The sequence below is a fragment of the Diceros bicornis genome, chromosome 2, assembly GCF_020826845.1.
Source record: "Diceros bicornis minor isolate mBicDic1 chromosome 2, mDicBic1.mat.cur, whole genome shotgun sequence".
NCBI lineage: Eukaryota > Metazoa > Chordata > Mammalia > Perissodactyla > Rhinocerotidae > Diceros > Diceros bicornis.
This window is the reverse complement of record NC_080741.1, coordinates 48,966,764-48,989,480: the sequence shown is the minus strand read 5'-3', so window position 1 is coordinate 48,989,480 and position 22,717 is coordinate 48,966,764. Positions and strand designations below refer to the sequence as shown.

The following is a 22,717-nucleotide window of genomic DNA, read 5'->3' as shown; positions in this document are numbered from 1 at the left end:
TTGCTTGAATTTTGTGTCAAAGAGTTCCTTAGACAAACTTCCTGAACTTTACTTTTCTCTGGCTAAAGGAAAATGAATAAAGGGAGAAAAAAATTTAAATAACAAGTTTGTTTGAAAAGTTTATGGTAGCGCATGCCAAGAAAATCTCTAACCGTAATCAAGAACTTAAGATAGAGCCAGTTATACGTTTCTGGCCCTAAGGACCTTAGTGAGATAGATTGATTTTTCGTTTAAGCTACAACCTGGATCATTTTTCTAAGTAATTCCTTCTAGAACTATCCGAGGCCATTGACTGTGCAAAGGAAACCCAGAATTAGCCTTGTTTTTCAAGGGATTTAATGAGTAACACCATTTGCTGGCTTGGGTTTTGAGGGGTCCTGTATCACCCCAGTGAGAAAGAAAGCTTGGAGCAGCAGTGGGAACCCAGGGTTAAGAATTCACTGAGGGGGCCGGCCCAGTGGTGCGAGGGGTTAAGTGCACGCACTGTGCTTTGGCGGCCCGGGGTTCACAGGTTTGGATCCCGGGCGCTCACCGACACACCGCTTGTTAAGCTATGCTGTGGCGGCGTCCCATATAAAGTGGAGGAAGGTGGGCACGGATGTTAGCTCAGGGCCGATCTTCCTCAAGAAAAAAAAAGGGGGGGTAGGATTGGCATCAGATGTTAGCTCAGGGCTAGTCCTCCTCACACACACACACAAAAAAGAATTCACTGAGGCAAGTAGACATGGAGAGAACTGTCATAGCCAGCTGTCTCAGTATAGATCAGCAAGTCAGGCTCTAGAGTAAGGTTTTTTAGCCACGCCACTATTGACATTTGGGCCAGATGGTTTCTTTGTTGTGGGGGCTCTTATGTGCGTTGTAGAATGTTTAACAGCATTCATGGCTTCTACCTACTAGATGCCATTAACACCTCCCCTGTTGTGTCAATCAGAAATGTCTCCAGGCATTGCCAAATGTCCCCAAGGAGACATAATTGCCCTGGGTTGAGAATCATGGCTCTAGAGAGAACTGTGTGAGAGGAGCACTTTGGTACGCTACTGAATAGATTCTTTTTACCCAGTTAATTCCTTGACTTTTTTTAGCATCACGTATTTCTGGTTTTCTTTACACCATTCTATCCTTCTCCCCATTGGAGACTGCTTTTACTCTTTTTGTTGAAATTTTTCAGCATTTTATCTGAAAAATTATAAATTTTAAAATGAGAAATTTATATACTTTATAAATTTTAGTGTCGGTTTCTTAGTTTATAACAAAAAAGTCTTAGAGTTGGAATGGGATTGCATTGAATGTGTAGTTCAAATTGGAGAGAATTGACATCTTAACAATATTGAGACTTCTAATGAATGAACACAGTTCATCATTTGTTTAGAGCTTTGATTTCTCTCAGCATGTTTTATTTTTTTTCCAGCATATTGGTCTTGCACATACTTTATTATATTTATTCTTTTTTTTTTTTTTTTGTGAGGAAGATCAGCCCTGAGCTAACATCCATGCTAATCCTCCTCTTTTTTTTTGCTGAGGAAGACCGGCTCTGAGCTAACATCTATTGCCAATTCTCCTCCTTTTTTTTTCCCCAAAGCCCCAGTAGATAGTTGTATGTCACAGTTGCACATCCTTCTAGTTGCTGTATGTGGGACGCGGCCTCAGCATGGCTGGAGAAGCGGTGCATCGGTGCACACCTGGGATCCGAACCTCGGGCCACCAGTAGTGGGGGCGCGCACTTAACCGCTAAGCCATGGGGCCGTCCCTGTTACATTTATTCTTAAGTATTTCTTTTTTTTTTTTTCTTTTTTTTTTTTGTGAGGAAGATCAGCCCTGAGCTAACATCTGCCAATCCTCCTCTTTTTGCTGAGGAAGACTGGCCCTGGGCTAACATCCATGCCCATCTTCCTCCACTTTATATGGGATGCTGCCACAGCATGGCTTGACAAGTGGTGCGTCGGTGCACGCCCGGGATCCGAACCGGCGAACCCTGGGCCGCCGCAGCGGAGCACGTGCACTTAACCGCTTGCGCCACTGGGCTGGCCCCTTATAAGTATTTCATTTTAATGCTATTTTTTAAATACTTTTTTGCCAACTTAAAATTTCTCATTGCTTGTATATATGGAAATATAATTGAGTTTTTCTATTACCCTTCTATCCTGTAACCTTGCTAAACTTTTTGTGTTAGTACCTTTTTTGTGAATTTCTTAGGATTTTGTATATAAGCAATCATGTATCGTGTGTATTAATAAAAGACAGTTGTACTTCCTCCTTTACAGTATGCATGCCTTTTATTTATTTATCTTGCCTGATTATGAATTTAATATAAGGAAAGCAATCAGATCCACCTATTTTCATATAACCATTTTCATAATTTTTTAAAAAACCTATCTGAAGAATAGTCACAGACTTCTGATGTCATTACATATTACTTGTTTGTTACCTGATATTAAAGCTCCTGGTTTTTTTTCTGTTTTAGGCCCTGGAGATGTACAAAGATGATTGGAACAAAGTGTCAGAACACGTTGGAAGTCGTACTCAGGATGAGTGCATCCTCCACTTTTTGAGACTTCCCATTGAGGACCCATACCTTGAGAATTCAGATGCTTCTCTTGGGCCCCTGGCCTACCAGCCTGTCCCCTTCAGTCAGTCAGGAAACCCAGTCATGAGCACTGTTGCTTTTTTGGCATCTGTGGTGGACCCTCGTGTGGCATCTGCTGCAGCAAAAGCAGCTTTGGGTATGGACTTTCCTAAGCCATCTCGACAGTGCAACAATTTCAGATAATGGTTTAATACTTCCCTTCATATTAATGTTACTTCAAATTTAAATATCAGCTTTAGGGCTGGCCCCATGGCTCAGCGGTTAAGTGCGCGCGCTCCGCTGCTGGCGGCCTGGGTTCGGATCCTGGGCGCGCACCGATGCACCGCTTCTCCGGCCATGCTGAGGCCGCGTCCCACATACAGCATCTAGAAGGATGTACAGCTATGACATACAACTATCTACTGGGGTTTTGGGGAAAAATAAATAAATAAATAAATAAATATCAACTTTACATTCATTTCTATTTTATAAATAAATAAAAAATTCAAATATTATCCCTTAAAGATACCATGTTATGTTTAAAAGTATTGTAACATTTTAAACTAAAACACTTATAACAGTTTTAAAATTAAATATTTATTAAGAATTAGAGGGGCAAAACAGTTTTTAATGGTATATTTGTGATTCATTTGGAATTTAATATAACTGGCAAAGGGATTCATTTAACATTGTTGGATTATATTAATTACGATTAGAACTTTCTCACCCCATAGAACTCTTTCTTTTCTTTCTGGTTGTTTAATCCTTGCTATTTTCTTGTTTATCGGTCTAGCTAGCTATGTTAGATAAAATTTGGACAGCAATTTTGCTTGTTATTAATAGATATTTAAATATCTTTTCTTTACATAGCAAGATACTGTGCCATGTAAGGTAAAACATAGAGTCATAGAATTTCATCACGCGATTATCTCATTTAGCACTCTTATTTTGCTGGTGGATAAGACCAAGTCCCCAGAAAGGTCACTACATGCAAGACACTAATGTTGCGTCAGATTTCTTAGTGGTTTACATTGAAGCAAATATTTTTGCAAAACCAGGTCACTTTTCCATTTTTATTCTTGAACAGAGGAATTTTCTCGGGTTCGGGAGGAGGTACCACTGGAATTGGTTGAAGCTCATGTCAAGAAAGTACAGGAAGCAGCACGAGCCTCTGGGAAAGTGGATCCCACCTATGGTCTGGAGAGCAGCTGCATTGCAGGCACAGGGCCGGAAGAGCCAGAGAAACTTGGTGAGTCACTGCTGCTCCCAAGGACAGGATTAATAGATGTTGTATTTGCTTATCAGCTTGCTAAAATAATTGGGTTTGCTTGCACTTAAAAATTAGTACAATGGTCAGTATAAACTTATCTCTTAAGATTAATACAGTCACGCAACGGATAATGGCCTTTTGGTCAATGACGAACTGCGTATATGATGGTGGTCCCCTAAGATTAGTACCATATGGTCTAGGTGTTTAGTAGGCTATACCATCTAGGTTTGTGTAAACACACTCAGTGATGTTCGTACAATGATGAGATCACCTAATGATAACATTTCTCAGAATGTAGCCCCATCGTTATGTGATGCATGACTATATATGATTTTTTTTCTCTTATCTCTTCCCTTTATGGTAGCTAGAATTAAAAAATTGTCTCATAACTGTTAATAATATCACAGTTGAGGTATCTGATGCCTAGTTTTTAGATCTAGGTTTTGAACATACAGACATAAGAATACTGAAAGGACTTTTGTGGTTATTTTAATTTATATGTTGCTGGGTAGGTTTAACTTCATTGTTGTTGTTTTTGGTTGTTTTTAAATTGAGGTAAAATTCACATAACATAAAATTCTCCATTTTAACCACTTAAAGGTGTACAATCTAGTGACTTCTAGTACATTTACAATGTTGTGCATCCATCAACACTATCTAATTTCACAACATTTTCATCACCCCAGAAGAAAACCCCATACCAATTAAGCAGTCACCCCCCCCCCCCCCCCCCGCCCCATTCCTTCCTCTCCTCAGTCCTGGTAACCGCTAATCTGCTTTCTGTCTGTATGGATTTGCCTTTTCTGGATATTTCCTGTAAATGGCATCATGCGTCTGACTTCTTTCACTTAGCATAATGTTTTCAAAGTTTATCCATGTTGTAGTATAAATCAGTACTTCATTCCTTTCTATGCTGAAAGCATCTTTGAGTGGATATACCACATTTTACTTGACTATTCATCGGTTCAGGGATATTTGTGTTGTTTCAACCACTTTTTCACTATTTTGAATAATGCTGCTATGAACATTCATGTACAAGTTATTTTGTGAACATAGGTTTTTTGCTTTTCAGGTACCTAGGAGTAGAATTTCTGGATCATATGTTAATTCTATGTTTAACTTTTGAGAAACTACCCAATTCTTTTCCATAGTGGTTATACCATTTTATGTTCCTACCAGCAATGTATGAAGGTTTTAGTTTCTCTACATCCTCACCAGTACTTATTTTTCCCCTCGCTGTATTTTAATACCCAAGCTAGTGGATGTGAAGTGATACCTCATTGTGATTTTTATTTGCATTCAATTTGAGAAGTGTTGCCATCTCAACAGTGTTAAGTCTTTCAGGTCTGTCCTGGGGTCGTAGTGGTTGAGTTCACGTGCTCCGCTTCAGCGGCCCGGGGTTCACAGGTTTGGATCCTGGGTGCAGACCTAAGCACTGCTTATCAAGCCATGCTGTGGCGGTGTACCATATAAAATAGAGGAAGATGGGCATGGATGTTACCCCAGGGCCAGTCTTCCTCAGCAAAAAGAAGAGGATTGGCATCGGATGTTAGCTCAGGGCTAAACTTTCTCACACACAAAAAAATCTTTCAATCTAATGAACATAGGATTCCATTTATTTAGGCGTTCTTTGATTTAAGCAATGTCGTTTGTTTTTTTCTTTTTTGGGGGGAGGGAGGTGTGCTTCTCAAATTTATCCAATGCACATTTGCTGTATATTTGGAGGCTTGTTTTTTATTTATTTATTTTTGCTTGAGGAAGATTGTCCCTGAGCTAACATCTGTGCCAGTCTTCCTATATTTTGTATGTGGAACACCGCCACAGCACGGCTTGATGGGCGGTGTGTAGGTCTGGGCCTAGGATCCTAACCAGCAAACCGTGGGCTGTCCAAAGCAGAGCGCTTGAACTTAACCACTATGCCACTGGTCCGGCCCCTGAGCAATGTTTTGAAGTTTTTAATCTGTATTTTCTTGGCACTTGTCTTGTATTTCCTTGGTTAAATTTATTCCTATGTATTTTATTGTTTTGGATGCTGTTGTAAATGAAATTGGTTTTGTAATCTTGGGAAAGCTTTCAGCATTTATCATTAAGTGTCACATTAGCTGTTGGATTTTCCTAGATTCCTTTTATCAAGTTTATGAACTTCCTTTCTATTTCTACTTCGTTGAGTGTTTTTATCATGAAAGGGTATTGAATTTTCTCAGGTGCTTTTTCTCTATCAATTGAGATGATTGTGTGGTATTTTTACTTTATTTTCTTATGTTATATTAGTTGATTCTTGCCTGTTGAACCAGCTTTGCATTTCTGCGGTAAATCCCATTTGATCAATGTGAATAATCTGTTTACTACCCTATTGGATTAAGTTTGCTAATATTTCGTTGAGGGTTTTTGCATCTATATTCATAAGAGATATTGTTTAGTACTTTTCATTTCTTGTGATTTCTTTGTCTGATTTTGGTATCAAGGTAATAGTGACCTCATAGAATGAGTTAGAAACTGTTCTCTCTTGTTTTTTGGAAGAGTGTCAGAAGTATTGGTGTTCATTCTTCTTTAAATGTTTGATAGAAGTCATATGTGAAGCCATCAAGTCCTGGGCTTTTTTTTTTTGTTTTTTTTTTTTAATGCTTTTTGATTGTTGATTCAATCTGTTTACTTGTTATAAGTCTATTTAGATTTTCTGTTACTTTTGAGTCGGTTTTGGTACTTTGTGTCTTTCTAGGAATTTGTCCATTTCATATAGATTATCTAATTTTTTGGCCACACAAAAAAGTCATCACAACCAAAAGTAGAAATAACTCAAATGTCCATCAGCTGATGAATGGGTAAGCAAAATGTGAATATTATTCATCCATAAAGTAGAATGAAGTATTGACATATGCCATGTCATGGATGAACCTTGAAAACATTATGGTAGGGGAAAGAAGCCAGTGAAGAGAGACAATATTTTATATAATTCCAGTTATATAAAATATCCTGAATAGGCGAATCTATAGAGAAGAAAGTAGATTAATGGTTGCTTAGGGCTAGGAGCGACAGGATAAAGGGGGACGAGGTTTATTTGAGTGATGAAAATGTTTTAAAGTCTTACTGTGGTGATGGTTGTACATATCTGAGAATATACTAAAATTTATTGTACTCTTTTAATGGGTTGATCATATGGTGTGTGAATTATATCTCAGTAAAGCTGTTTTTTAAAAACTTTTTAAAAAGCTCATGATGTTCTTTTTATACTCATTTCTGTAAGGTTGATTAATGTCCCAGTTTTCATTCCTCATTTTAGTTATTTTTTTTTTTGTGGCCTTTCTTTATTATTTTATTTTATTTATTTTTTTTGTTTATTGCAGTAACATTGGTTTATAACATTGTATAAATTTCAGGTGTACATCATTATACTTCTATTTCTGCATGGATTACATCATGTTCTCATGTTCACCACCCAAATACTAATTACAACCCATCACCACACACATATGCCTAATTATCCCTTTTGCCCTACACCCTGCCCCCCACACTTCCCTCAGGTAACCACCAGTCCAATCTCTGTCTGTATGTGTGTGTTTGTTGTTATTATCTACTACTTAATGAGTGAGATCGTATGGTATTTGATCTTCTCCTTCTGACTTATTTCACTTTGCATAATACCCACAATGTCCATCCATGTTGTCACAAATGGCTGGATTTCATCGTTTCTTATGGCTGAGTAGTGTTCCATTGTGTATATATACCACACCTTTATCCATTCGTCCCTTGATGGGCACTTAGGTTGCTTCCAAGTCTTGGCCGTTGTGAATAACACTGAAATGAACACAGGGGTGCATGTATCTTTACACATTGGTGTTTTCACACTTTTTGGGTAAATACCCAGCAGTGGAATAGCTGTATCATATGGTGGTTCTATCCTTAATTTTTTGAGGAATCTCCATACTGTTTTCCATAGTGGCTGCAGCAGTTTGCACTCCCACCAACAGTGTATGAGAGCTTCCATCTCTCCACATGCTCTCCAACACTTGTTGTTTCCTGTCTTGTTAATTATAGCCATTCTGACAGGCATGAGGTGATATCTCATTGTAGTTTTGATTTGCATTTCCCTGATAGTTAGTGATGTTGAACGTCTTTTCATGTGCCTCTTGGCCATCTGTGTATCTTCTTTGGAGAAATGTCTGTTCAGGTCCTTTGTCCATTTTTTAATTGGGTTGTTAGTTTTTTTGTTGTTCAGATGCATGAGTTCTTATATATTTTGGAGATAACCCCTTATCAGATATGTGGTTTGCATTTGCAAATGCAAATGCATCTTCTCCCAACTGTTAGATTGTCTTTTCGTTTTGTTGATGGTTTCCTTTGCTGTGCAGAAGCTTTTTAGTTTGATGTAGTCCCATTTATTTGTTTTTTCTATTGTTTCTTTTGCCCAGTCGGACATGCTGCTTGAAAATATGTTGCTAAGACCGATGTTGAAGAGCGTACTGCCTGTTTTCTTCTAGAATTTTCATGTTTTCAGGTCTTACAGTCAAGTCTTTAATCTACTTTGAGTTAATTTTTGTGTGTGGTGTAAGGTTATGGTCCACTTTGATTCTTTTGCATGTGGCTGTCCAGTTTTCCCAACACCATTTGTTGACAAGAGTTTCCTTTCTCCATTGTATGTTCTTGGCTCCTTTGTCGAAAATTAACTGTCTGTAGATGTGCGGGTTTATTTCTAGGCTTTTGATTCTATTCCATTGATCTGTGTGTCTGGTTTTGTGCCAGTACCATGCTGTTTTGGTTACTATAGCTTTGTAGTATATTTTGAAATCAGGGAGTGTGATACCTCCAGCTTTGTTCTTTTTTCTCAGGATTCCTGTAGCTATTCGGGGTCTTATGTTTTCCATATAAATTTTAGGATTCTTTGTTCTATTTCTGTGAAAAATGTTGTTGGAACTTTGATAAGGATTCTATTGAATCTGTAGATTGCTCTGGAAGTACGGACATCTTAACTATGTTAATTCTTCCAATCCAAGAGCACGGAATATCTTTCCATTTCTTTGTGTCCTCTTCAATTTCTTTCAGCAATGTTTTATAGTTTTCAGTGTACAGATCTTTCACCTCTTTGGTTTAGTTTATTCCCAGGTATTTTATTCTTTTTGTTACAATTGTAAACGGGATTGTATTCTTAATTTCTCTTTCTCCTACTTCGTTGTTAGTGTATAGAAATGCAACTGATTTTTGTATGTTGATTTTGTATCCTGCAACTTTACCATATTCGTTTATTACTTCTAAAAGTTTTTTGGTGGATGCTTTAGGGTTTTCTATATATAAAATCATATCATCTGCAAATAGTGACAGTTTCACTTCTTCCTTTCCAATTTGGATCCCTTTTATTTCTTTTTCTTGCCTGATTGCTCTAACTGGGACTTCCAATACTATGTTAAATAGGAGTGGTGAGAGTCGGCATCCTTGTCTGGTTCCTGTTCTTAGAGGGATAACTTTCAGTTTTTCACCATTGAGGATGATATTAGCTGTGGATTTGTCATATATGGCTTTTATTATGTTGAGGTACTTTCCTTCTATTCCCATTTTTTTCAGAGTTTTTATCATAAATGGATGCTGTATGTTGTCAAATGCTTTCTCTGCATCTATTGAGATGCTAATGTGATTTTTATGCTTCATTTTATTAATGTATTGTATCACGTTGATTGATTTGCAAATGTTGAAACATCCCCGCATCTCTGGAATAAATCCCACCTGATCATGGTGTATAATCTTTTTAATGTATTGTTGTATGCGATTTGCTAGTATTTTGTTGAGGATTTTTGCTTCGATGTTCATCAGTGATACTTGCCTGTAATTTTCTTTTTTTTGTGTTGTCTTTGTGTGGTTTTGGTATCAGAGTAATGTTTACTTTGTAAAATGAGTTAGGGAGCTTCCCCTGCTCTTCAATTTTTTGGAAGAGTTTGAGAAGGATAGGTATTAAGTCTTCTTTGAATGTTTGGTAGAATTCACTGGGGAAGCCATCTGGTCCTGGTCTTTTATTTTTGGAGAGGTTTTCGATTACTCTTTCCGTCTCCTTAGCGGTGATTGGTCTATTCAAATTCTCTATTTCTTCTTGATCCAGTTTTGGAAGGTCGTATGATTCTAAGAATTTGTCCATTTCTCCCAGATTGTCCAATTTGTTGGCATATAGCTTTTCATAGTATTCTCTTAGAATCTTTTGTATTTCTGAGGTGTCTGTTGTAATTTCTCCTTTTTCATTTCTGATTTTACTTATGTGAGCCTTCTCTCTTTTTTTCTTGGTGAGTCTAGCTAAAGGTTTGTCAATTTTGTTTATCTTTTCAAAGAACCAGCTCTTGGTTTTATTAATTTTTTTCTATTATTTTTTTAGTCTCTATTTCATTTATTTCTGCTCTGATTTTTATTATTTCCCTTCTTCTACTCATTTTGGGCTTTGTTTGGTCTTCTTTTTCCAGTTCCTTTAGGTGCATTGTTAGATTGCTTATTTGAGATTTTTCTTGTTTGTTGAGATAGGCCTGTATTGCTATAAACTTCCCTCTTAGAACCGCTTTTGCTGTATCCCATAAATTCTGGCTTGTCATATTTTCATTTTCATTTGTCTCCAGGTATTTTTTGGTTTTTCCTCTGATTTCTTCATTGACCCAATCATTTCTGAGGTGTCCGTTGTAATTTCTCCTCTTTCATTTCTGTTTTTATTCGAGCCTTCTCTCTTTTTTTCTTCGTGAGTCTAGCTAAAGGTTTGTCAATTTTGTTTATCTTTTCAAAGAACCAGCTCTTGGTTTCATTAATTTTTTCTATTGTTTTTTTAGTCCCTATTTCGTTTATTTCTGCTCTGATTTTTATTATTTCCCTTTTTCTACTGATTTTGGGCTTTGTTCTTCTTTTTCCAGTTCCTTTAGGTGCATTGTTACATTACTTATCTCAGATTTTTCTTGTTTGTTTTGATAGTCCTGTATTGCTATAAACTTCCCTCTTAGAACCGCTTTTGCTGTATCCCACAAATTCTGGTATTTTCATTTTCATTTGTCTCCAGGTATTTTTTGATTTCTCTTTTGATTTCTTCATTGACCCAGTCGTTGTTCGGTAGCATTTTGTTTAATCTCCACATATTTGTCACTTTTCTGACTTTCTTCCTAAAGTTGATTTGTAGTTTCATACTGTTGTGGTCAGAAAAGATGCTTGGTATTATTTCAGTCTTCTTAAATTTGTGGAAACTTGTTTTGTGGCCTAATATGTGATCAAGGCTGGAGAATGTTCCATATGCATTTGAAAAGAATGTGTACTCTTCGGTTTTTGGATGGAATGTTCTGTATATATCTGCTAGGTCCATCTGTTCTAGTGTGTCATTTAAGGCCAGTGTTTCCTTATTGATCTTCTGTTTGTATGATCTATCTGTTGGTGTAAGTGGAGTGTTAAAGTCCCCTACTATTATTGTGTTACTGTCTATTTCTCTTTTTATGTCTGTTAATAATTGCTTTTTATATTTAGGTGCTTCTACGTTGGGTGCATAGATACTTACAAGTGTTATATCCTCTTGTTGGATTGTTTCCTTGATCATTATGTAGTGCCCTTCTTTGTCTCTTGTTACACTTTTTGTTTTAAAGTCTACTTTGTCTGATATGAGTACTGCTACCCCAGCTTTCTTTTCATTGCCATTTGCGTGGAGTATCTTTTTCCATCCCTTCACTTTCAGTTCGTGAGTGTGTTTAGGTCTGAAGTGTATCTCTTGTATGCAGCATATATCCATGGGTCTTGTTGTTTTATCCAGTCAGCCACCCTATGCCTTTTAATTGGAGCATTTTGTCCATTGACATTTAAAGTAGCTATTGATAAGTATGTACTTACTGCCATTTTTTAACTTTTTTTTTCTTGGTGTTTTAGTACGTCTTATCTGTTCCCTTCTTCTCTTGCTCTCTTCCTTTGTGCTGTGTTGGCTTTCTTTAGTATTATGTTTGGGTTCCTTTCTCTGCGTTTTTTGTGTATTTATTATAGTTTTCTGGTTTGTGATTACCATGGGGTTCATATACAGTAACCTACATATATAGCAATCTATATTAAGTTGATGGTCTCTTTAGTTTGACCTCTGTCTGAAAGTTCTACTCTTTATCTCCCCTCCTCCCACATTTTATGTTTTTAATATCATATCTAACGTTTTTTTTGCATTTGTATCCATTACTCTCTTATCATGGAAATAGATAATTTTTCCTATTTGTGGTCTTATCTTTTCCGCTTAAATAAGTCCCTTTAGCATTTCTTGTATTACTGGTTTCTTGGTGACAGACTCCTTTAATTTTTGCTTGTCAGGGAAACTTTATATCTCTCCTTCCATTTTGAGTGATAACCTTGCCAGGTAGAGTATTCTTGGCTTTAGGTTTTTTCCTTTTAGCACTTTAAATGTATCGTGCCATTCTCTTCTAGCCTGTAAGGTGTCTGCTGAGAAGTCAGCTGATATCCTTATGGGGTTTCCTTTGTATGTAACTTATCTTTCTCTTGCGGCTTTAGGATTCTCTCTTTGTCCTTAATTCTGGACATGTTAATTATGATGTGTCTTGGTGTGGGCCTCTTTGGCTTTATGTTGTTTGGTGCTGTCTGTGCTTCTTGTACCTAGATGTCTGTTTCCTCCCTTAGGTTAGGGAAGTTTTCAGCTATTATTTCTTCAAATAGATTTTCTGCCCCTTTTTCTCTCTCTTCTCCTTCTGGGACACCTATAACACAGATGTTAGTGTGCTTGATGTTGTCCCAGAGGTCCCTTAGACTGTCCTCACTCTTTTTAATTCTTTTCTCTGTTATCTGTTCAGCTTGGGTGATTTATTCTAGTCTTTTGTCCAGCTCGCAGATCCGTTCTTCTGTATCCTCTACTCGGCTTTTGAGTCCCTCTAGTGAATTTTTCATTTCCAGTATTGTGTTCTTCATTTCTGATTGGTTCTTTTTTATATCTTCCATTTCTTTGTTGATGTTCTCACCGAGTTCATCCATTCTTCTCCCCAGATCAGTGAGCATCCTTAACACTCTTTGTTTGAACTCTCTGTCAGGTAGGTTGCTCATTTCTGTTTCACTTAGTTTCTTTTCTGGGATTTTGTCCTAGTCTCTTACTTGGAACGTATTCCTTTGCCTCCTCATTTTGCCTCTTTCTCTGTGCGTGTGTTTGTGTATTAGGTAGATTAGCTATGTCTCCTGCTCTTGGAGTGTTGACCTTATATAAGTGATGCCTTATGAGGCCCGGCAGTGTGCTTCCTGCAGTTCTGATTGTTCCAGGAGTCACCCCTATGGTGGTTACATGTGTCCTTCTGTTGTGGCGTGGTTGCTCTTCCTGCAGGTGCCCAGGGAGGATGAGCTATGCCTCTGGCCAGTTGTTGTAATGCTCAGCTGCTTGTCATTGTTGTGGGCCCTTCAGTCTCCTTATCAGGTTTGGGGAGCCCCAGCACAGTTGGTTGCAAGTTCTAATAGCACATTCCTGTTGCAGTATTTCTATTAAGTGAGTAGTCCGCCAATGTGGCAGGTTGTTAGGCTCACAGGCTTACAACTGCTATAAGCCTCCAGCCTTTAGGTCTCTTGTCACCTCTCTGAGGATTGCAGCTGCGTGGAGTTGGCCTCAAGCAAGAGAGCACCCAGTTGTTTCAAGCTTTGGAAGGTGGGGCTGATCCCCTATGTGGCTGTTTTGAGAAGCACAAGTCTTCTGCAGCTGACAAGCCCTACTGCCCATAGGTCCACACACACAGTCAACACAGTCCTGCCCTGAGCACATGCCCCAACCTCCTGAAGTGAACCCAGTCTCTCCACTGCAGGAGCCGCATACTCTCCACCCACTCCTTTCACACGCCTTGCCCCACAGAGAGATGCACCCAGTTGCCAGACTGCAAAGAATCCAGTCACTAATCTGTGCAGGCCCACAAGTTGCCTGAGGGCTTGTTGTTGGGTGGGGCCAGTCCCTGGGGTGGGCTGCCCGCCCTGACTCAGCTGGATTAAATCGGTGCTCTAGTCGGTGGGGCAGACCCTGGGCTAGCAGGCCCCAGGGTGAACTCCAATGGCTTCTGCCAGCGCCTGTGTTAGCACGCCCACACCAGGCCACAACAGTGGACGCTGCCAATGTCCCAGTCCCTGGAGAGGTGTCACCTCTCACTGAGATGCACTCAGAGACTATCAGATGAGTCTCCTTTCACCAAAGGACTGTGCACCTTTCTTTCTGGTGATTTTAGGTTGCTTTCTGAAACGGGTGAGTTTCTGTGTGGGCCCTTTGAGAGCCAGCTTTAGTTTCTTTGTGAACCAGCTTTTCTGGGAGTACTCCCCAATGTTTTAGTAGCAAGCAAAGTCAGATATTATGCCATTTGTCTTGATTGTGCTGGGTCCAAAAAACACCTGTAGCAGGGGCGCTCTGCGCCTCAGGTCCTCACTCCTCTAGGGAAGGCTGTGTACCTTTGGGCTGCTCCTGGGCAGCCATGACGCTGGCGGCTTGTGAAGGTGGCGTTTTTTTCTCTCCAGAAGGGAGTTTCTGCCTCTTCCACCTCAATTAGGATTGTTATTTGTTGTAGGAGTTCCTCTTACCCAGTATTCAGTTCTGTCTCAGGGGTAATTTTTCCAAGAGTAGTTGTAGATTGGCTGTGTCCATGGGAGGAGGTGAGTTCAGAATCCGCCTAAGGCACCATCTTGACTTCTCCCTAATTTTAGTTATTTGATACACTCTTTTTCTTCCTTCATCAATCCAGATAAAGGCTTGTCAGTTTTGTTTATTATTTTCAAAGAATCAGTTTTTTGTTTTGGTTATCCTCTATATTGTTTTTCTGTTCTCTAATTTATCTCTGCTCTAATCTTTATTTTCTTCCTTCTGCTTGATTTTGGTTAATTTTGCTCTCCTTTTATAGTTCCTTAAGTTGAAAGATGGGATATTGATCTGAGATCTTTCTTCTTTATTAACATAGACTTTTATAGCTATATAACTTTCCCTCTCAGCACTCCTTTTGCTGTATTCTGTAAGTTTTGATATATTTTGTTTTCATTTTCATTCTTCTCAAAGTATTTTGTGATTTCCCTTGTGATTTCTTTTTTGACCCATTGATTATGTTTAATAGTCACCAATTTGTGAATTTTTTAGATTTCCTTTTGTTACTGATTTCTGATTTCATTCCATTGTGTTCACAAAAGGTAATTTTTGTGATTTCTGTCTTTTAAAATTTATTGAGACTTGCTTTGTTGCCTAACACACTGTCCTGGCGAATGTTCCTTTTGTATTCTGCTATTGTTGAATCATGTCTTCTGTGTATGTTTGGTGTGGCTGGTTTATAGTGTTGTTCAAGTTGTCTACCTCTTTATCTTTTTTCTAATTGGTCTATCCTTGTGGAAAGTGATGTCTTGAAATTTCCAACTTTTGTTGTTGAACTGTCTATTTCTTCCTTCAGTTCTGTCTGGTTTGCTTCATAGATTTTGACGTTCTGTTGTTAGTTGCATACATGTTTGTAATTGTTATATCTTTTTGATGGATTGACCCTTTTATCATTATATAATGTCCTTCTTTTTCTCCTGTAACATTTTTTGTCTAAAAGTTTATTTTATCTGATATTAGCATACCATTCCTGCTCTCCTTTGGTTTGCATAGAATAACTTTTTCCATTAATTTACTTTCAGTCTATTTGTCTTTGGATCTAAAGTGGCTCTTTTATAGACAGCATATTGTTTGTTGGATTTTAGGGTTTTGCAGACGTAGATTCCACCTGTAGTTCTGCCCTTTATAGCCACAGGACTTTAAAAGGCTGTTTACCTTCGCTAGCTCTAATTCTCTAATCTGTAACATGAAAAAGATGGTTAGATAATCTATATAATGTATCGTTTAGCTATGCCAGTCTGTGATATTGGACAGATGACATTTTTGCTGTTAAGGTATTTTAATTACCTATTTATCGTGAAGAGGAATAAAATTTTAATAAAGTAGTTTCATAAGCAATATGTGGCTTCTCAAATGGGACGTGTTTCTGTGTTTTAAGAGACTAATTTTCACATCAAGGTAAAAATATTATTTTATATACAATTATCAGTAGTGTATTCCCAACCTTTCTTACCTTGTTCATTAATTTTTTTCTTTTCATTCATTATGAAACAATTTCTGATGAAGAACTCAAGCTAAAGATTTACTGCTGTCATGTTGCCTAGTTAATTCCATCCTTGTCTCAGTTGTATGCAATTTATACAACCTGTGCTTCAGCCGTGGTAATTTTCTTTTGTCCTTTTCATTTATTCTTATAGAATAAAGATAATATGAAGTAATAATTAAAATTGCCAGCCAGTACTTCACAGATGACACTATCTGAACTGGTGCACTGTTCTAGGTGATTTGAGTAGATGTCAGTGAGGTCTCTTCAAGCCTAAAATCTTATGGTTTCCATGAGTTTGCAAAATAGAAGCTGCCCCAGTTGTTCTCTCTGTTTTCTTTAAAGTATCAATCTGGGGGCCAGCCTGGTGGCGTAAGCGTTTAAGTGCACGCACTCCACTGCAGCGGCCCAGGGTTCACCGGTTCGGATCCTGGGCGTGCACCGATGCACTGCTTGGCAGTCCGTGCTGTGGCGGCGTCCCACATAAAGTGGAGGAAGACGACCACGGATGTTAGCCCAGGGCCAGTCTTCCTCAACAAAAAAAGAGGATTGGCAGATGTTAGCACAGGGCTGATCTCCTCACAAAAAAAAATTTAAAAAAATAATAAAGTATCAATCTAGCAGTCTCATTTTGCAGATATGGAAACAGATTTTCAGATTAATCAGACCTCTCACTCTCTCCCTCAGAACGAATTATTGACCTAACTGTTCTTGACATTGATTACTAATCCAGAGTACCAAGCCTTTGAATTAAAAAGTAATTTATAGTATCCACGGTATTTCTTAGTTGGAAAATTCACTTTCCTTTCTCTTAGATGGAGACTGAAATTAGCAAGCCAAGCCACATCTCTGTTGCTTTTTATTCATTCAGCACCACAAGGCAGTGCTGAGGCGGGGAAAACCTGGGCCTATTGAATGCCTGTGAAGGTCTTACTTTCCTCTATTTTTTTTGTGTTTTTGGTTCATTTGGAGGGTCTTTTGGTTTCTTGTGGTCATGGAATTGAAAAGAGTTGGCAAAGCCTTCTTATTTGATTCAAAGAAGTTTGTGTACTTTGCAAAATCAGGGACATGTTTTTACATGTAAATCTCTTTAAAAATTAGTGGTTAAGGAACAGATTACAAATTCAGCCATTTCTAGTTTAGTGGAATTTATAAGAGAGCAAAAAAAAACGTAGCGACCTTAGTCTTTGTGGGGCTAGATTTTCCTAATTGATTAGTGAATGTGTGGCTTCCACATTGTACAAAGGTTGGCTCAGCCACCCCTTTGGAGGCTGCAAAGGGTGCTTCTTTGAATGGCATGAACAATAATATTCATTCATAGTATCTGGAAGTAGCCTATCAGGTAACCTCTTTGAAGTGCAATGTATATAGTCATGTGCTGCATAACGACGTTTTGGTCAGCAATGGACCAGATATACGGCAGTGGTTCCATGAGATTAGTACCATATAGCCCGCATGTCTAGTAAGTTTGTGTAAGTACTGTAGAGGAGGAAGAAGTTTCCCTCTGCCCTTCTAGGTTCTTCTGGCTGGTCTAAGAATTAAATCGACATGAAACCGATTAACAAGAGAAAAACAAAGGTTAAAACATGTATACATGGGAGAAACCCAGGAAAACTGAGTAACTGGCCAAAATGGACAAAGCCACCACCTTAAATATCATCCTCAGCTAAAGACAAAAGAAGATGTTGGGGGTGAGGAGAGTCAGGGACTTCACAGGGAAGGAAGGCAATTCATATGTAGGTGAAAAGGAGCAAATGTTTGGAAAACAAGTGTTTGGCCACATGGAAACAGAAGAGCACAGAGGGGAGCCCAACAAACAGGCTTTTCTAGGTTCCTGCCTGTCTACCACCTAGTTGTTGTTATGCTAATAACAACACGTGATAGCTTGCTTCCTGAGACAGGTTTTTTTATCTGAATTCTTTTAAGCAGTTAAGGGGGAGCTAATGAAAAACTTTCTGAATCTTTCTTAAGAATGATCAGCCTAAAATAATCCTCATGTTAAAGAGACACTTTTTGGGCTGGCAAATTTTGCTCCCCTTCAGTACATTCTATGATGGTCGCATGACAACGAAATCATCTAATGGTGCATTTCTTAGACGTATCCTCATTGGTAAGCGGCGCCTATCTGTACTTACTAGTTGCAGCAGCAGAATTTGGATCCTGTTACCATTTAAGGTGCTAAGGAGAATACCAGGATAATATGAATATTTCTGACTGAGTTGTGAAGAGAATTCTATAACTAATGCTGGCCTGTTGTAGTTAATGTGATTTATATTGGGCTGTGACTAATAGAATAAATTAGGAAACAGCAAATGGTACTCCCCGTGGAATTGGCTCAGCAGAGTTGTAGTGGGAGGTCAACAGTGTACTTCCTTCCTTCCTTTTTTTTTTGTTTTTTTTTTTTTTAATTCCTACTGCCACAAACCTTCTTGGGCCCTCAAACCTTGAGGTCTACTCTCTCAAACTCACTTTGATTGATTGATTGATTGATTGATTGATGAGGTCTACTCTCTCAAACTTTCTTTTATTTATTTATTGATTGATTGATTGTGTGTGTGCGTGTGTGTGTGTGTGTGGGAGGAAGATCAGCCCTGAGCTAACATCCATGCCCAATCCTCCTCTTTCTGCTGAGGAAGACTGGCCCTCAGCTAACATCCGTGCCCATCTTCCTCCACTTTATATGGGACACCGCCGCAGCATGGCCTGACAAGCGGGGCATCGGTGTGTGCCTGTGATCGGAACCCGGGCTGCCAGCAGCGGAGTGCAGGCACTTCACCGCTACGCCACGGGGCTGGCCCCTACCTCTTTCCTTTCTGAACCACATTCCAAGTAGGGAGTTCAAAGAAAGGAAGTATCAAATTTACATATAAACTTACACTTTATATAACAAAATAGTGCTTTATTATATAGTGCACTGATTTGAAATAGAATGATATGAGACTTTCCTTATCAAGATAATATCATACTTGGGTGGAAGGTTCATTATACTTTTTTTGTGATACTTAATTTACTGTTACACATGTTAACTTATATGTATTAACAATGGTAAAATGATAATACAGGAAAAAAATGTTTCCTTATGAAATACAAGACTTTTTTTGGATTTCTCTCCTTAACCTAACTTTTCATTGTGGATTTGGATTGGGGGGAGTATTTGGTGAAGTAAAAGTAAAGATAGATGATCCTTAGGTCTGAAACACCTTATTTTCATTTATTAGGAGATTTCTCATAGAAATTACTTAGGAAATAAGTATTAGCTTATCAGAAGGGGCTTGTTGAATCCATCCTCTTTAACTCTAGTCATTCACTAATATCTAATGATTTCTCTAAATTTGTATGGTTTTTTGTTTTTGTTTGGCCAGAGACCATGCTGGGAATACAAAAAATAATATTGATATTTGAGACATTTTATATTCAACTAAAAATATTATTAGGTGTTATTTGCCCTGGGTTATAGGGGAAGGTAGGAGAAGTTAAGATAAAAGAAATGAAAAGAATTTTTGAACAATTTCTCAGAAATTGTTGGAAGACAACATTTCTTTCTTTTTCTTTCTTTTTTTTTTTTTGTGAGGAGATTGGCCCTCACAAAAAAAAGCTAACATCTGCCAATCCTCCTCTTTTTTTTTTTTTTTTTTTTTTGGCTGAGGAAGACTGACCCTGGGCTAACATCCATGTCCATCTTCCTCCACTTTATATGGGATGCTGCCACAGCATGGCCTGACAAGCGGTGCATCAGTGGGCAACCGGGATCCGAACCGGCAAACACCGGGCTGCCGCAGAGGAGCCTGCGCACTTAACTGCTTGTGCCACCGGGCCGGCCCCCAACATTTCTTTCTGAGTACCCCTATTTGTCACACATTGTATAGCAGTTTTCTGATTGGTCGAGTCTCTTTTCAAGAGAACTCTTTGGAGGAAGTAACATTGATTTTATTATAACAGCAAGGAAACTAAGTTGTTGGCAGGCTACATAGGCTTTTGAGAATCTGGGCTGAATTTTAAACCTAAATCTCTCTGACCCAGAATCTCAGCCTCTTTTCACTGTAGCATACTGCCAGGAGTAAAATATGTAGGTATGTCTGTGTGTGTTTCATTCATTGAACAAGACTCATTGAAGGCCTGATAGCTCCATAGTACTGTACTGCATTATATACTATGGGAAATAAAATAGGAAAAGACCCAAGCCCTCCTATGTACCAGGAAGAGTGGCTGTGGATGGTTCATCTATATGAGATTAAATGCTGAGAAGCCCACACCAAAATTCAGTCAGTGTGATTCAGTGTTGGAGCCAATGCCACAAAGCATGCTTGGCTGGGAGGTCAGTCTTAAGCTAGACTTTTTCTTTTTAACTCACAGGGATAAATAGGACTGTAAATGGGTTGTGTTATCATGTCATTTCATTGTGTTCTTGGTGCCAGGGTAGTAGTGAACAAAGCAAACCAAAATCCCTGCCCTCATGGACTTTACATCTTAGAGCTGGAAGATGGATGGGAATCTAATATGTATAAATTACATTTAAATAGGTAGAAAGAGTGTGTTGGCTGGTAAGTGATATGGTGAAAAATAAAGCTGGGATGTGGGGATGAGTGAAGTGTGGGGCATTGCAGTTTGAAATGGTGAGGGAATGTCTCACTGAGAAAATGACATTTGAGCAAAACTGTGAGGGCAAGGGAAGGAGCCAGGTAAATGTCTAAGGTCAGAGTCTTCTAAGCATTGGGAGCAGCCAGTGTACAGGCCTCTGAGCAGGAGCTGCTTGGCCTAATTGAGTAACAGCAAGGATTGTGGGGTAGAGAAGGTCATGGGAGATGATAAGGGGCCCTGTAGGCCATTGTAAAGTGAAGTGGAGCCAATGGAGGGGTTTGGGCAGAAGAATGTCAAAGTCTCGCCTATATTTTGAAAGTCTCATTCTAACAATTAGGTTGTAATATACCCCATCTAGGACTTGTTAAGATTTTATTTATTTATTTATTTTCCCTCCAAAGCCCCAGTGGATAGGTGTATGTCATAGCTGCACATCCTTCTAGTTGCTGTATGTGGGATGAGGCCTCAGCATGGCCGGAAAAGCAGTGTGTCAGTGCATGCCCGGGATCCAAAGCCGGGCCACCAGCAGCAGAGCGTGCGCACTTAACCGCTAAGCCACGGGGCCGGCCCCTAGGAGTTGTTAAATTGATTTATTTTTTCAAATAAATTAATATATTTGAATATCAAAGATAACTTTTTGCTGTATCACTAAAGCTTTTATTAAAGCACTTCATTAAATTTTTTTTTACTTGCCCTGGAGACTAAACAAAATAGCCTTTCTCTTTATTTATAGGCAAACATACTGAAATGTTGATAGGATAGCACGGGGAAATCTCATATGCTTACCAGGTAGGTTCAACTTTGCCATGTTTATCTATTTGGCAATCTAAGTAAATGATTTTTATTGTATTATTTTTGGTGAATTATTTCAAAGTAAGTTGTAGATGTCATGATTCTTTGTACCCTAAATAATTCAGCATGCATCTCCTAAGAATAAAGACATATTCCTGCATAACTATCATAATATGTGAATCTTAGCCCCTTTTTAGGTCATCAACCCTTCCACCCGAAGAGTTGGAATGTGCATGCATATTCAAGGGTCTGTCCCATTTCTATTTCCTGACCTCAAGTGTTGGTTTTATTTATTTATTTATTTATTGCTACTGGAAAGATTTATTGTCTGTGTCTTAATTTTGGTTTAGAGAAATTTGAAAGATGGAGTTAATTGATGCTTTTTCCTTACAATTGGCTATGCTTTGAGGGAAATTGAATCACAAATAGAATGTTCAGAGAAGATGCTTTTATGTCAACGAGTAGATTGTCCACTGAGCTCCTTAACACCCCATGGAATTCAGGGCTCCAAAGAGTGCCTCTTGAGCCATTTGTCATAACTCTGTGTAGAAGAACCCAACTAATTATTCCTAGTTTTCAAAAAGGTTAAGAACTAGTCTGTGGTTCATCAGGAGATTAAGAAAAGCATCTTGACAATAATAATACTGAAAAGGTTGCTTTCTAGGAATATAAAGCCCAGAAATGACTAAGTATAATTCTTGTCTCAGATACGGTTTGTAGCTTACAAATAGCCTCATTGTTCTCACCATGAGGATTTCCATAACATTTTTAAAATCAGGCACTTCTAAAATACCGTGTGTGAAAACACACTAGGCTAGTGAACCTGAGAAAACAGTATAACAGTATTTGATCATTAGACTTACATCATGTGCAGTGGGCTTCTCTCTTCTCTTTGTCACTGTTATATTTGAAAGGGTCTTTCAGATCCACTTCAAGAGGCATTGAAATACAGATTCAAACTTCTGAGCAGTTCATAATTGGACATTTAACCTCTAAGGACTAGCTGATACTGGCTAAGATTTAAGTGACTTGCCTAATGACTCATTTATTAAATGGTAGGGTATGTATTTTTAGGAAGAAAGTGGCTTCCATTATATAATACAATTGTCTGCCTTTCGGGAACTATTTTGTCAAATCAGGCATTTTGGTTACTTGAGATAGATCTTTGCTGTGGGCAACTGTAGAAGACACAGGTTAATACCCTGTAATAATTGGGCCTATTTTTTGTGATGAGTTACACATAACGTGGAAAAATAATTCAGTATTGGAGGATTAGAGATATATAGTGAGGCATAGTATTGATTTTTCAAAGAGGACTATACGTAGGAAGTGCTGTAAGAATTAGCACAAGGGAGCATGTGAGTTTAGACTAAGGAAGAGTTCACGAAGAAAGATTTGAGCTGAACATTGAAAAAGAGGTTTAGAATGTCACTGGGCCAGATTGGAACAAGT

The 22,717-nt window shown here is 38.4% G+C and overlaps 1 protein-coding gene across 2 annotated transcripts in view; it reads left to right on the top strand.

Moving 5' to 3' along the window:
• The window catches only part of SMARCC1 (SWI/SNF related, matrix associated, actin dependent regulator of chromatin subfamily c member 1), a 177,264-nt gene that overhangs the window by 94,293 nt on the left and 60,254 nt on the right, over positions 1-22,717 (top strand). For both annotated transcript variants that reach the window (XM_058557364.1, XM_058557354.1), the window contains exons 20-21: positions 2,462-2,720; positions 3,651-3,812. In XM_058557364.1, coding sequence (XP_058413347.1) covers positions 2,462-2,720; positions 3,651-3,812 — 421 coding nt within the window. The remainder of the gene's footprint in view (positions 1-2,461; positions 2,721-3,650; positions 3,813-22,717) is intronic.